The 15361-nt window shown below is 43.2% G+C and overlaps 1 protein-coding gene across 1 annotated transcript in view; it reads left to right on the top strand.

The window, feature by feature from the left end:
- Positions 1-2671, top strand: part of LOC126188808 (cilia- and flagella-associated protein 299-like) — a 63627-nt gene extending 60956 nt beyond the window's left edge. The window contains exon 4 of the mRNA XM_049930421.1: positions 2489-2671. Within this exon, the coding sequence (XP_049786378.1) occupies positions 2489-2671 (183 nt within the window). The remainder of the gene's footprint in view (positions 1-2488) is intronic.
- The last annotated feature ends 12690 nt before the right edge of the window (positions 2672-15361 follow it).

Raw genomic sequence — 15361 nt, 5'->3', positions numbered from 1 at the left:
TGTCGGAGCAGGAAAAATGCGACTATGTTCCTGTTTATTTAAAAGATCTCATTCTTCCTTCCTCAACACCTTTAAAATTTTTCCCAAAATTTGGGTAAGTGAACATATGCTCTCTTATTTATGCTGAGAAAGAAGAAGACAGTGGCAGTGGCGAAGAGACGGAAAAGTAATAAGTTCTGGAAGATGGTAGACAGTGGCCGTGTTATAGAAAGACCGACGGAGACAGTGACAGTGTGAGAGAAAGAGAGGGACATGGTGGCAGAGTAGTGCTAGGAACAGAGTTAAGGAGACAATGCCAGGGGAGGGGGAGGGAGGAGTAGAGAGAAAATTGGAAGTGGGTGATTCCCAGTAATAATCAGAGATCGAGTATATGATAATGACGATGAGGAATAGAGTGATAGTGTCTGTGAGAAAAAGCAACAGCAGTAGGAAGGAAGTAGTATGGGATATTAGCAGTAAGAAGGAGTAGGAGGGAGACAGTGACTGCGAGAGTGAGAGGAGACTGTAGTAGTAGAATGCAACAAAGGGGACTGTGGCTGTGACACAGGAGACAATGAAGGAGAGACACAAAGAAATAATGACACTGAGTTCGGCTGAATGACTGAATGAGAGAGGGCATCTGTGGGTGGATGGATGCGAGTGGTTTACAGCGACAGACCAGTGTGTGTGTGTGTATGAGCGTTTGGGAGTTTGAGGTGAATTGCATGTTAAAAAAAATACAGGGTGTTTCAAAAATGACCGGTATATTTAAAACGGCAGTAAAAACTAAACGAGCAGCGATAGAAATACACCGTTTGTTGCAATATGCTTGGGACAACAGTACATTTCCAGGCAGACAAACTTTCTAAATTACAGTAGTTACAATTTTCAACAACAGATGGCGCTGCGGTCTGGGAAACACTATAGTACGATATTTTCCACATATCCACCATGCGTAGCAATAATATGGCGTAGTCTCTGAATGAAATTACCCGAAACCTTTGACAACGTGTCTGGCGGAATGGCTTCACATGCAGATGAGATGTACTGCTTCAGCTGTTCAATTGTTTCTGGATTCTGGTGGTACACCTGGTCTTTCAAGTGTCCCCACAGAAAGACGTCACAGGGGTTCATGTCTGGCGAATAGGGAGGCCACTCCACGCCGCCTCCTGTATGTTTCGGATAGCCCAAAGCAATCACACGATCATCGAAATATTCATTCAGGAAATTGAAGACGTCGGCCGTGCGATGTGGCCGGGCACCATCTGGCATAAACCACGAGGTGTTCGCAGTGTCGTCTAAGGCAGTTTGTACCGCCACAAATTCACGAAGAATGTCCAGATAGCGTGATGCAGTAATCGTTTCGGATCTGAAAAATGGGCCAATGATTCCTTTGGAAGAAATGGCGGCCCAGACCAGTACTTTTTGAGGATGCAGTGACGATGGGACTGCAACATGGGGCTTTTCGGTTCCCCATATGCGCCAGTTCTGTTTATTGACGAAGCCGTCCAGGTAAAAATAAGCTTCGTCAGTAAACCAAATGCTGCCCACATGCATATCGCCGTCATCAATCCTGTGCACTATATCGTTAGCGAATGTCTCTCGTGCAGCAATGGTAGCGGCGCTGAGGGGTTGCCGCGTTTGAATTTTGTACGGATAAAGGTGTAAACTCTGGCGCATGAGACGATACGTGGACGTTGGCGTCATTTGGACCGCAGCTGCAACACGGCGAACGGAAACCCGAGGCCGCTGTCGGATCACCTGCTGCACTAGCTGCGCGTTGCCCTCTTTGGTTGCCGTACGCGGTCGCCCTACCTTTCCAGCACGTTCATCCGTCACGTTCCCAGTCCGTTGAAATTTTTCAAACAGATCCTTTACTGTATCGCTTTTCGGTCCTTTGGTTACATTAAACCTCCGTTGAAAACTTCGTCTTGTTGCAACAACACTGTGTTCTAGGCGGTGGAATTCCAACACCAGAAAAATCCTCTGTTCTAAGGAATAAACCATGTTGTCTACAGCACACTTGCACGTTGTGAACAGCACACGCTTACAGTAGAAAGACGACGTACAGAATGGCGCACCCACAGACTGCGTTGTCTTCTGTATCTTTCACATCACTTGCAGCGCCATCTGTTGTTGAAAATTGTAACTACTGTAATTTCGAAAGTTTGTCCGCCTGAAAATGTACTGTTGTCCCAAGCATATCGCAACAAACGGTGTATTTCTATCGCTGCTCGTTTAGTTTTTATTGCCGTTTCAAATATACCGGTCATTTTTGAAACACCCTGTAGATGCTGAGGTAGGTGGAATGAGGCAGCAGGTACCCCACTTTTCAGTCAGTGTCTTTTAATTTAAATAAGCAGTAACATATCCCCATTTTCCGTGCTCCGATAGGAGCGTTTTTCCGTTGGTACTCGTGTGCATAAGCAGTCGCACGAGCTGGAGCAGAAGCCAGCGAGTGTGGCTGTGTAGGTGTGAGGGTGACAGCCGGCCCCTGTTCCGCCGGCAGGCGATCACGGAGCCGCGCGAGGGCCTGATGTACGAGCACACGGGCGACCACAAGCTGGTGCGCGTGGGCGCGCGCTCCTCCACGTCGCCGGGCGGCCGCCAGCACACGGTGCGCACCTCGGTCAGCTCGCCGCAGTTCCTGCAGGCCGTGCTCTACGACCACCCCGTGCGACGGCGCAGCTGACGTAAAGCGCCCTCGTGATTTGTTGACTATGCTCTGCTGCAGTTGGTGATTTCCGTACATAGTTCTTCGTGCAAGATGCGTGTAAAATTTTTGTGACTGTATTTTAAATAAAGAATATAAATGATATAGACTAAGTGCCTTATCCCCTATCTGAATGAACGTCCATTAAGCGTAATCCAGTTTTGTCAACATCATTGACGTTACAAGAAAGACTGACACTGATGAACCCCTTCCCCCCTTTTTCCTCCAATAGCAACGAAGTATTTACCGGCCATTAAAAAAAAAATGGTTCAAATGGCTCTCAGTACTATGGGACTCAACTGCTGAGGTCATAAGTCCCCTAGAACTTAGAACTACTTAAACCTAACTAACCTAAAGACATCACACACATCCATGCTCGAGGCAGGATTCGAACCTGCGGCCGTAGCGGTCGCGCGGTTCCACCGGCCATTAAAACGAAACTGCCAGGCACCCAGTCATTTACACACCATGAAAACGAAGCAACAAATCACAATGTAGCCACAAAAGCAGCCAACTTGGCTGTGAAAAAAATCATCTGAACGACCTGAAATTTTTGTTTTGTTCAGAGGCATTTAACACACAGAAATTACAAAAAGGGTGTAACTTGTCATATTTTCAGATCTGAAATGTGTCAGCAAAACGCACACACACATCAAACCTCCATTTCAATATGGACTTCAATTTTGCTGTTGGCAGGTTGACACAGAGAGACACCTTGAGCTAGCGCAACAGAGACTGCAATGAGAGAGAGTGAGGGAGAGATAGATAGATAGATAGATAGATAGAGAGAGAGAGAGAGAGAGAGAGAGAGAGACAGAGAGAGAGAGGGGGGGCTCCTCAAGCCATCAATGTGTTGTTTGATAGCAAGCGCAGCTGCTAAGAGGCGATGAATGTCAACTCTACAAAATGGCTCAAATGGCTCTGAGCACTAAGGGACTTAACATCTGTGGTCATCAGTCCCCTAGAACTTAGAACTATTTTAACCTAACTAACCTAAGGACATCACACACATCCATGCCCGAGGCAGGATTCGAACCTGCGACCGTAGCAGTCGCGCGGTTCCGGACTGAGCGCCTAGAACCGCTAGACCACCGCGGCCGGCAATCTCTACAAAAGCTATGTCAAACACCATCTCTCTCTCTCTCTCTCTCTCTCTCTCTCTCTCTCTCCATCTCTCTCTCTCTTTCTCTAATACTTGCTTGCATTAAGCATGAACAATGTAGTTTATAGTAGAGGGAATGAGAAAAACAGAGCTAAAATACTCTAAATATAACATTTATTTTACATTTCATACCGTAAATAATTTTTATAGATAAACTAAAATCAAAGTGAACTATGTTTTTCAGCACAAATCTAGTCGAAACAAGTGCTGATTAGATGAAATTACATATTGCATTGTCAGGTCTTTACTATCATTTAATACACACTCTTGGGTAATCATTAATGCTTAATTCTTTTGCTAATGAAGGTTTCACACCCTTCTCCTTACACATTATGTTTTATTTCTCAGCATCAAGATACATTTCAAGTCTCAGTTCCGTGATTTCTATAATAATCTCTCCCAAAAATCCACCTTCCACTGTTTCCTTTTTTTAATTGTCATGTGCGATTAACGTTTGTATCTGGGTAAGCCGAAGTGTCAGGCCACCTATGTAAATCGCTTTTAATAACGTCATAAATATTTGCAGTGGTTACACGAGTAGAACGGTAAGGGGCTAAACCACAAATCGTTGGTGCAGGTTGTATATATCAGGTGCAAGCATACATTCAGGGTCAAAACTATCGTTCTCTTTTGTTTGATAGGTCCTTAAAGTATTGTTCCGCTAAGCAGATACGATCCCCAGGGGATAATTCATTCTTAACCTGTTGTTTCGTTAAGTGGTTTTCCATGTCACACCTACCCATCCCCCTCCCCTCCGACATAGCCGAAATCTGGCACCACCTGTAGTTTCAAATTGACTAATTAATTCAACCGATTAAAAACATTGGCAGGAAATAGCTGAATCGTGCCACTTTTGGTATTCACGAGCTGCTCCAGGTTAATCTAATAGCCCTCTCCCCCCTTGCAACAGTATCAATTTGACTGACTAATTAAATGAGTCGATATCCTTCAGTTTTCCTTGCCCCTCCCCTTGAAAATATTGATTTATTGACTGCAGTGTATGAATTATTGTTTAAACAATTTAGACAATGTGTGGTATATTGTTTAAACAATACCTTCAGTTTTCCTTGCCCCTCCCCTTGAAAATATTGATTTATTGACTGCAGTGTATGAATTATTGTTTAAACAATTTAGACAATGTGTGGTATATTGTTTAAACAATTTATTGGATACAAGGTGGTGTATGGAAATAGTTTATTTAAAGAATTTGTCAGGAAGTTGATCACAGTGTGTCGCATATTTAAACAATTGTGGCGCTTTTTCATTCCAATCCCATAAGGAAACATGTAATTACCCTTTTTACAGGTCGCTTAAACGTATCTGGAAAACTTTCTCGCGTCTTGCCACCTGTGCAACCTCCTGGCATTGGGGGGCGACTGTGACTAATCCCAGGAAACAAAAGCACACATCCTCTCAGCGCCCTTTACCATCGCAAATAGTTTATATGCGTGAACCAACCTGTTGGATACCAGCGCACCTTAGACTCCCTCCATCCCAAACAAATGCCCGACTGGGAATCCAGAAATACTGCTGTAGTTAGTAATTTCTGGTCACATTATCGTGATATAGGGGATACGAGGCAGACACGGAAGCTATTTCACACGCCTATAAATTGATGATGTCACAAAACTAGTAGCAGGCTGACTCGAAATACACTTAAACTAAACGTTGTATACAAGAGAGAGATAAAGCTGTAGTTTGCTTTGCGGAACATGCAGGAATCAGCAGGGGATATTTAAACAACTGCCGTGCTTTTTCATTCCGCCGTGCACTCTAAACTGCCCCAGCCATCCTGGTACGCTTTCTTGTGATGCACTCTTCGAACTGCTTTAGGAGCTATTAAATATGGTGTGGAATGTCATATCTTGAAGGTGTCACAAATGTTGCTTTAGAAGTTGTGCCACAGGAAATATTAATTAAATAGTTAATATAAGCATTTAAACAATTTGCTGCTGACACGCACGGGCGTCCGCGTGAGCGCGCACACACACACACACACACACACACACGCACACACACACACACACACACACACACACACACACAGAGAGTTTAAAGCTACCCGAGATAAAAATGATCGACACTGCACACCAGTCTGCGTGCATAAACAATAGTGCTACGTTTTTTACGAGAACTTTCAGTAAGTAACCCAAACCTATTGTTATTTGACGTCATGACTGGAAGCAGCGATGTATGAAATGATAATTGGAATTTGACTGGTTGACTTGAGCCACAGGTGGTCACGAAGGCCATCTAATGCAAACTGGGTATTAGTTCACTGTTCACCTGTCCAGTGGGAGCCGCGAGTCAAATCGTCATAATCAGGAGCACGCGAGGAGCTTTCTCGGTCTCTCCGAATTGGTGTACAGAAGATGGATGGGCAAGCCTCAGCCTGGAACAAAGGCGGTCACTGACACCGGGACACTGCTTCCAGCCCCGACGCGCTCGCTCGCCGCTATGCTTTCTAAGGCTGTCTCTAGACCAGGCCCCCACAACCGCACGAGTGGTCGACTGTGAAGAGCGGACAAATTGAATAGCTGGGCGGCGGCCATTAGAGTGGTAAACTGACGCGCGGAGTTCGAATGTTTATACATCACTTTTGGTTATAAAATGCCTTCCCTTGAGTTAGGTCACTAACATAATGCCTCATTTAAATACGTTACTACAATATACTTTTTAATTTATGAACAAACAGCAACTAGTCACTGTTTATGAATTTATCTTACGTACTACATGGAATGTGCCGTAGCTAAAAGGGGTCGACCGAAGCGTCCGATCCCACCCGTCGGCTTTGACCCGTGACGTAAGGCTGTTGTGGTGTGTGACGTCACGACGGCGCGGAATTTAGTTTGTGAGAGTGGCGTGTTGTAGGTCGAGTTTTGATGCGATCGGTGGTGCTCTCTCGTGGTGTGTTAGGTGTTTTTTTTGGTTTAGTTTGCGAGTGTGGCGTCTTGTGTGAATTTTGGTAAATTGCTTTTTTTAGTGTCTTTGGTAGGTATGGATATGACTGACAGGGTCAACAGTTTTCGGTTGTCGGCTATGATGGTGCATTGTCTCTAATAAAATTTCTCAACTATTCGGATTTTTGGATGAAGTCGTGAAGTGTTCAGTATGGCGTGCAGAAATGAGGCTTACTTAGAGTTCCGGCGTCTCGGACCAGGGACGGCTGTATGTGGAGATGTCGTAAGGATAACACGTCAAGGGAATTGTCGGTTTTTTCGTCGTTTCCGTGGTTTTGTATGGGAGTGGGTGTCTAAATTTGTTTATATTTAGTTTGTCCCCACTCAAAAACCCCCTATTTCCCGCACTTGTCCCGTTAGTGTCATTAGGCTTTTTGTGGAACGTGTGTGTGTTTGTTTTTCGATGTATTTCCGTCCTCATAATGTGTACGTAACGACTTTATATGCGCCATATTGGAATCGTGGTTTGTGGTCGTTTCCGCCATATTTGTGACGTCATGGGTCAAGGCAAACGGGCGGGATCGGACGCTTCCGTATTTCCGCTAAAAGCTATTTTTCGTAGTTCATTTGCGATAGAGGTACGCAAAATGCATCAAAATACTCGAAGATTTGCCCACTATATTAATACATATTTTCTGACTCTACCTTGCTTTATATTTTATGACGAGAAGTGCGTTATATATGGCATAGTGCTTTGGTAACTCACGACCAAATTATCAAGTGTCAACCTAACCTAGACCATGAAAACACTACCGATCAGCCAATTTTCTTCAAAATGATCAGAACATATAAAATGGTTTTCTGTCGGCCGGAAATGTTGCCTACTGATAGCGTGTAACCATTTTTGCAACAGCTGTGGTTTTGAGAAAGGAAACCTGCAAATAGATGCAGAGACATTATGCTAATACCGTGTTACAAAAACATTTATTAAGCAAGTGCACTGACATACAAAACAACTTAAAATATTGAAATATCTGTGAGATGTAATAGTCGTTCCTTTCTCGAATTTATTTGAACAATTAATCGCTGTACAGCTCTTAACCATTGTACTTCTTTTTATTGGAACGTACAGACAATATAATTACGAGTAACAAATACTGTATGTACGCCCCAACAAATATACAACGTTGAATCAGGGTCTTCATAAACAACAATACTACACAACACATCAGACTACAACCACTATAATGGCGTCCAGCCGAAGGTTCAAATTATCCCGCGATTGCAGCACCATCAGTGGGTCTAGTTATTTTTTACAAGGTCTTTGCTCTAGACTCACTAATAATTGGGAACCAGGCACATATTTATCAGTGCAACTACAATTAAATATTGCGATTGTTGCTGCTGTCTGACAATGATCGACGTACTGGAAATGTCTCCTCTTGATGGCTTTGGTTCTGGAACTAATCTCACATTGAAATACCAATATCAATAGTGCACATAATTTTCCACGTATAATCTCTCTCCTACCTTTGCGGCTACTGATGTGTTGAAATTTTCCACATCAAATCTACACCTCCCTCGCGATAGGACACATAGCCAGTCTCTTTGCACGTGCTCGAACATAAGCCACAGTAACTTTACACTGCAACGTGTACACATTTCAGGCAAGAATGCACTTATCGTTTATATGTGTACAGCACCCGAAAAAATTATCGTATACCCACATCCACACAAGCTATCTGTCTCGATTCTCCTCAGTCCTACGAAATTATATGAGGTTTAAGTCGTCCAGTCGGCGCTTCCGGAAATTGCTGCATCCTGCCAAGACTCACTCAAACCAATGTTGTAAAGCACAGGTGTCTGGCACTGTGTGATAATCAACAGCGCTCGCGCATACGAAAGGACTGCAAAGACGTCACCGATATCAGTTGGTGTACTGCAATCAATATCAGAGTCGATAGTGCAACAAGGAAAACGTCAGGATCTACTTAGGGGAGGCGATGAGGGCACATTCTGTGTATCCATTTCGTTACAGCCGTATTGACCATCCTCTTAACACACAATAACAGAGCTATTTGAACCTTCCCTCGCGTTGTGATATTGTGCGTCTGTTTACGAAATGAATCTGTCACCCCTTACGTTCGTATATACTCCTCAATGCGTTAAAAACACAATTCACCGCATCAAATCTATCCTCCCCTTACGACTAAAAATATGTTATTTTTTTTTTACATGAATAGTAGCCTGATTACTTCCCACAAACGTCTGGTGATATGTCGTAACATAAGCCACAGTACATTTACATCCAAGTAGCATAACAATTCTATCAATTATAGGTGTACAAGAAATTATGATAGTTCGCATTTGCACCAGCTGGGTGTTGTTTTTGCACTGCCCAGTAGGAAAAAAGCCTCCCGACATTACATATTTGTTGATGAATAAATGATGTATTACAATTTAAAAAATTCATAGCGTCTTTTTTTATTTTATTATTCCACAACTTCCGTGAAACCTTTTCGTATTTTTGATACTTTTAATTCCAGCCAACAAACAGTGGGGCCTTACATACCGGTATTTCCCAATTAAATCTCAACTCACATATGAGTTTGTGCACATCTGCCCACCTATGTCTCGTTATTAAATGTCATCTCTGGTAACGTTTTGCGAAACTGCTCTTGCTGCTGTGAGGCAGCTCACTGCAGAGACAAAGAAAGAAAGAGAGAGAGAGAGAGAGAGAGAGAGAGAGAGAGAGAGAGATCTCCACACGCCTCAGCTATTCCAGTGAGGCACTGTGTAGCTGAGAAGCAGATGGGCACTCACTAATACTGTGTGTAAACACACCGTACAGGTAGTAGGAAGAAAAAAATAAGCTACACATAAAATTTATTACAAAGCAAATTGCTTTTTTCATTCATTGTTTTTCATAAATGTCCATTATTTACTTTTTTGTAATATTCACGTCAAACTTTCTGTATTTACATTTTCACAATAGAAACGAATCAAATATTTATATTTATACAGTCATCAATTTTTTAAAGTATTTCCATTATTTATACATTTTCCAAATATTTGCATTGTTATAGTACATTATTTCCATTTTTACAATAAAAACCAATCAATTGTTAGTTTTATTTACTATCATCGTCATCATTTTTGATGAGGTAATGTCTCCAGTTGACTGCGTTTACTTTATCGCGAAGTATATATAGTTTGTCAGCCTGAGCAGATAAAGAGCATTTAAGTTATTTAATAGTCGAATAAACATGCAGCTTCATATGATTGACGAACTAATCAGTGATTTTCACCTCTGAATCTGCTTGTAATCGTCAATGGTGAGCCTATTTGCATTACGCTTCAAGACTCGATCTCAAGAGGATATACTTTCGCGTGCAGGCCCACAAATTCTGTGATGGGCTCGTCATTCAGTTCGTCTTTCATCAGTCCAATCAGTTTTTTATTCAGCAGCGGAAGATTGTTCTTTCTGTTCAATTTCCGGGAAACGCGAGGTACCGAACGTCGTATGCACATCACTTCTCATACCCTCACAGATATTGATGGTTTTGATGTAGTAAATGAGACTATAAGTATCAGCATAGTTGTACACTATTTGGCGGGAATTTGTTCAATGTATAAGCATAATGGAAGTCGAAAAGGAGCGTTTTAGGAATCCATAAAATTCCCATTCCAACTGAAAATTTCTTTTATTATTATTATAAAGGACTACATTTCATCTGTTAAGTGTTATAGCAACAATATTTTAATTAAAAGAACGCGACTTCTGAATTTAGGTCTTGCAGTTAAGGCAACAACCCGAATCTGTCTCTCCATGACGTATCTCCCGCAAGCTTTGCGTAGTCTCTCCAAAGATGGCAGTGCTTATGCGTTAGTAGAAATTGTTCTCAAACTCATTGCGTGCATTCATGCGATTTTGTATATTAATCTCTGTAAACGGCTTCACCCATCGAGCTTGCCTGGACGATTACTTTCGGTGAGTCTTTCTCAATGCAATTTATTTTTCAAACATTGTTGTAGATTTCTGTAATGATCGACATAACTGTTACTATTCTATACACATGCGAGGTGTCTTTTCTGTGAGACATGTCTAAGAGGACGCACACCATATTGTTGGTTGATACAGCAGCTGTAAATATTACATTTCGAAGGAGAGACCGACTCCAGCCACAATCAAGCATCGAAATAATTTGATGTTGAGAGTTGAAAATTTGTGCCGGGCTAGGACTCGAACCCGGATTTCCACCTTAACGCAAACTGTTGCCTTAATCGTTTTGGCCATCCGGAGACGCTTCCCATCCGACCCAGATTCTCAATTTGTCACCCACAAGTACCCCCACTGTTTATTCACCTACTTGCTCACAGCCAGTCCTGTCTTCCTGCAAGGTCATGGACCCTGCTGTACATACACACTGAATTTATCAAAATAATCATGTCTGCAAATATACGTACTAAATAATTGTGTGGTGTCTACTCTGTCTGAGAAAACTGTGGTTAAGTTTGTTGGAAGGGTTAAGAGGAATTCGTCGGCGTTGTGTCTGCCATATCGTAAAGCTGAGGTAGTACAACACATTGATAGACAGAAGGTGATCATTTGGGGGATACCGGAGAAATCTGCACAGTTAGAGGAATTAGAGTGACACATTCAGGGAGCCGCATGCGTTGATTCATGGAGATAAGGTGAGGTGAAGGGTTGCAGAAGAGAACAAGAGCCAGACGGTAGGGTAGTAAGGAAGGGTTGGAGCAAGAATTCTCGATCGGGTGGTAGGAGTGGTGGAGAGAGACGTTCGGGGAATAAGGAGGAATGGAATTATGAAAATAACAGAGTAAAGTGCTAATTTTGTGCCAAACCAGGGTCGATCAATAGAAACTGCTGGAAAAGGAAAGAGGGGCAGACCTCCTGCCAATTGATGCAAGAGGAGGGGAAGCAGCATAAGGATATCTGTGCGTTGAGCATGGGTAAGGATCAGGATTTCAGACATTTGTTTATAGTGTGGTGAATGAAGAGCAAGTGTGTGCATTGTTGGAGTCGGGCAGTGTCATTATGGCTACTGTTAATGATTGGTTTCGTATTAATAGGGAATTTTAAGTAGAGGAAAATGGAAAAGGATGGTGTGTAAAATAAAGCTTACTAACAGTCTAGTAAGAGGGTAAGAGGAGTAGTTCCGGTGACAGCTGGAATAGAGAATTTCACATCGAAGGTTGGGATGGGGATGGTGAACAAGCTCCTAGCTACATATAGTCTAAGAGATGATGTAATCAAATGGATTGGCCACGTGACTGACTGGGGAGACGGCCGATTTAGTTGCAGTTTTAAACCTTAGAAAAGCTTTGCTCTCTATAGTCATCGGGGACAGGGTGTCACATAAGTTGCTAGTAACAAAAGAGCTCAAAAAGGAGGCGAAGGAAACCAAGAGAACTCTGGGTTGCTGTTCTAACACTTGGATCCTCGGACGCAGGAGAGACAAAAGAATGATATCTTGAATTCCTAGATGTTTTGAAGGTGAAATTGAGTGTTATTTGGCTCGTATAGTGTCATATCAAAGTAACATATAACATTTGGGTAAAGAAGGCACCATATAGTTTGGTCCATCCCAGGAAGAAGGTGTTGAGGGGAAAGCTCGAGCAAATGTTCAGCCATGCAACCCGCCATATGCGGCTCCTATATTTTTAGTTCCCAAGTCAGATGGAGGTTATCACGCAGTGGTAGACTATTGGTATATGAATAAAAAGGTGGTCATGCGCTCAGTACCACTTCCGGATCTCCATTCTTGTTTTCGGTGGTCCTGTGGGGCGAAAGTATGGAGTAACAGACAGGTAGGAAACAGGTGGACGTTCCGACTGGAGCGACAGAATTGTGTTTACAAGCCTTTAGGTGGAAATGGTGCCGAGTACAGGCTATTAGTTCCCAGGGAAGAGTAAATAGTTTCTACACCTTTGAGCAGTACCGTGTTTAGCTGCACTTTGCTAATGGGACCCCGGTTAATACCTTATGGTGTTGCAGTGATATTCGAGTGCTTCCCAAGTGGGAGGAATTCTTTCCAGGTATGTACTGTGCCGTACTGCTGAGTGTACCTAAGCATGTGTATCCACAAGGAAGTAACATCCACATCGAACAAGCATTGCTGCGCTGGAGAAGTATGGTTTGGTTGGTTGATTTGGGGCAAGGACCTTCGGATTCGGTAAGGATGGGGAAGGAAGTCGGCTGTCCCCTTTCAAAGGAAGCATCCCTGCATTTGCCTTCAGCGATTTAGGGAAATCACGGAGAAACTAAATCAGGATGGTCGGATGCAGGTTTGAACCGTCGTCCTCCCGAATGCGAGTCCAGTGTGCTAGCCACTGCGCCACCTCTCTTGCTGGGGACGCAGCGAGTGGGTGCTCTAATGTGGTGCTTGTATGGTCACCTTTGAATTGGATGATGGGACCTGGAACAATACAGAGGAACCATCAGTTCGTTTCGTCCGAAATCTCAAAGGCACGTCAGTCAGCTCATCGGTTTTGGTGTGTATGAAACAGGCGTGCCACTGGATTACTATCACGTAGTGTTTGACCTGTACAGGACATTGTAAGGAAGGGTTAGTACAAATATATATGTAACATCTCACAGGAAACAAGACATATACACGTAATTATAGTTATACATTTATAAGATACACAATGGATCCACATAAAGTGTGGGAGATATTTGTATTTACTATGATTAGAACGTGACTTTGCTGCTTCATATTATTACATTGGCTATATATGTGTTCATTCACTACAGGTTAGAATTTTAGTAATGGCTTATCAGCATATGCATTGTGAGCGCGCTAGCTAAATATGGTCTTGAGGTCTGATTCATATTTCAAATCAATAATGATGGCAAGTCACGTAAGGCCACCGACAATTAGAACTGACCGTAAAAGTAGCAGACCGGTTAGCTAACGCCAGTATAGCATTGCTTCGCTAGCTACGGCTGCGTGGAATTCGTTAATGAGTGTTTGTGACTTGTTTGAAATGAACTGTATCTGTAATTAGACTGTTATTTCTGCACGTCACTAGAAATAAATGATAAGTTGTTAAGTACATCACAAGTCAAGCACAGAACAAGCCCATAGTATTCGCCAACATTTCAGTATGTCATCTGTGTTGGTGTGTTCCTGCCCTGGACTACTGTATCTGTACTATTCAACTTCACACAGTACGCATCCATTACTGTTCTATCACCGATCGTATTCACCTTCAGAATAGTTCTTTGAAGCTGACTTTAACCATAACACATTGCATCATTACACCTTTCATAATTCATGCTGTCATAATTTCCCCCCACTGATACCAAGATAATTAATCTAATAGAGTTCGGCATTATTTTTCACATGTCTTATGGTGGGAATATTGCTTACTAGCTATTACATGTACGAGGGCAGTTCAATAAGTAATGCAACACATTTTTTTTCTCGGCCAATTTTGGTTGAAAAAATCGGAAATTTCTTGTGGAATATTTTCAAACATTCCCGCTTCGTCTCGTATAGTTTCATTGACTTCCGACAGGTGGCAGCGCTGGACGGAGGTGTTAAAATGGCGTCTGTAACGGATGTGCGTTGCAAACAACGGGCACTGATCGAGTTTCTTTGGGCGGAAAACCAGGGCATCTCAGATATTCATAGGCGCTTACAGAATGTCTACGGTGATCTGGCAGTGGACAAAAGCACGGTGAGTCGTTGGGCAAAGCGTGTGTCATCATCGCCGCAAGGTCAAGCAAGACTGATCTCCCGCGTGCGGGCCGGCCGTGCACAGCTGTGACTCCTGCAATGGCGGAGCGTGCGAACACACTCGTTCGAGATGATCGACAGATCACCATCAAACAACTCAGTGCTCAACATGACATCTCTGTTGGTAGTGCTGTCACGATTGTTCACCAGTTGGGATATTCAAAGGTTTGTTCCCGCTGGGTCCCTCGTTGTCTAACCGAACACCATAAAGAGCAAAGGAGAACCATCTGTGCGGAATTGCTTGGTCGTCATGTGGCTGAGGGTGACAATTTCTTGTCAAAGATTGTTACAGGCGATGAAACATGGGTTCATCACTTCGAACCTGAAACAAAACGGCAATCAATGGAGTGGCGCCACACCCACTCCCCTACCAAGAAAAAGTTTAAACCATACCCTCAGCCGGTAAAGTCATGGTTACAGTCTTCTGGGACGCTGAAGGGGTTATTCTGTTCGATGTCCTTCCCCATGGTCAAACGATCAACTCTGAAGTGTATTGTGCTACTCTTCAGAAATTGAAGAAACGACTTCAGCGTGTTCGTAGGCACAAAAATCTGAACGAACTTCTCCTTCTTCATGACAACACAAGACCTCACACAAGTCTTCGCACCCGAGAGGAGCTCACAAAACTTCAGTGGACTGTTCTTCCTCATGCACCCTACAGCCCCGATCTCGCACCGTCGGATTTCCATATGTTTGGCCCAATGAAGGACGCAATCCGTGGGAGGCACTACGCGGATGATGAAGAAGTTATTGATGCAGAACGACGTTGGCTCCGACATCGACCAGTGGAATGGTACCGTGCAGGCATACAGGCCCTCATTTCAAGGTGGCGTAAGGCCGT

This window comes from Schistocerca cancellata, chromosome 5, assembly GCF_023864275.1.
Source record: "Schistocerca cancellata isolate TAMUIC-IGC-003103 chromosome 5, iqSchCanc2.1, whole genome shotgun sequence".
NCBI lineage: Eukaryota > Metazoa > Arthropoda > Insecta > Orthoptera > Acrididae > Schistocerca > Schistocerca cancellata.
Note: the sequence above shows the minus strand (reverse complement) of the source record. Positions and strands in the feature narration are given on the sequence as shown.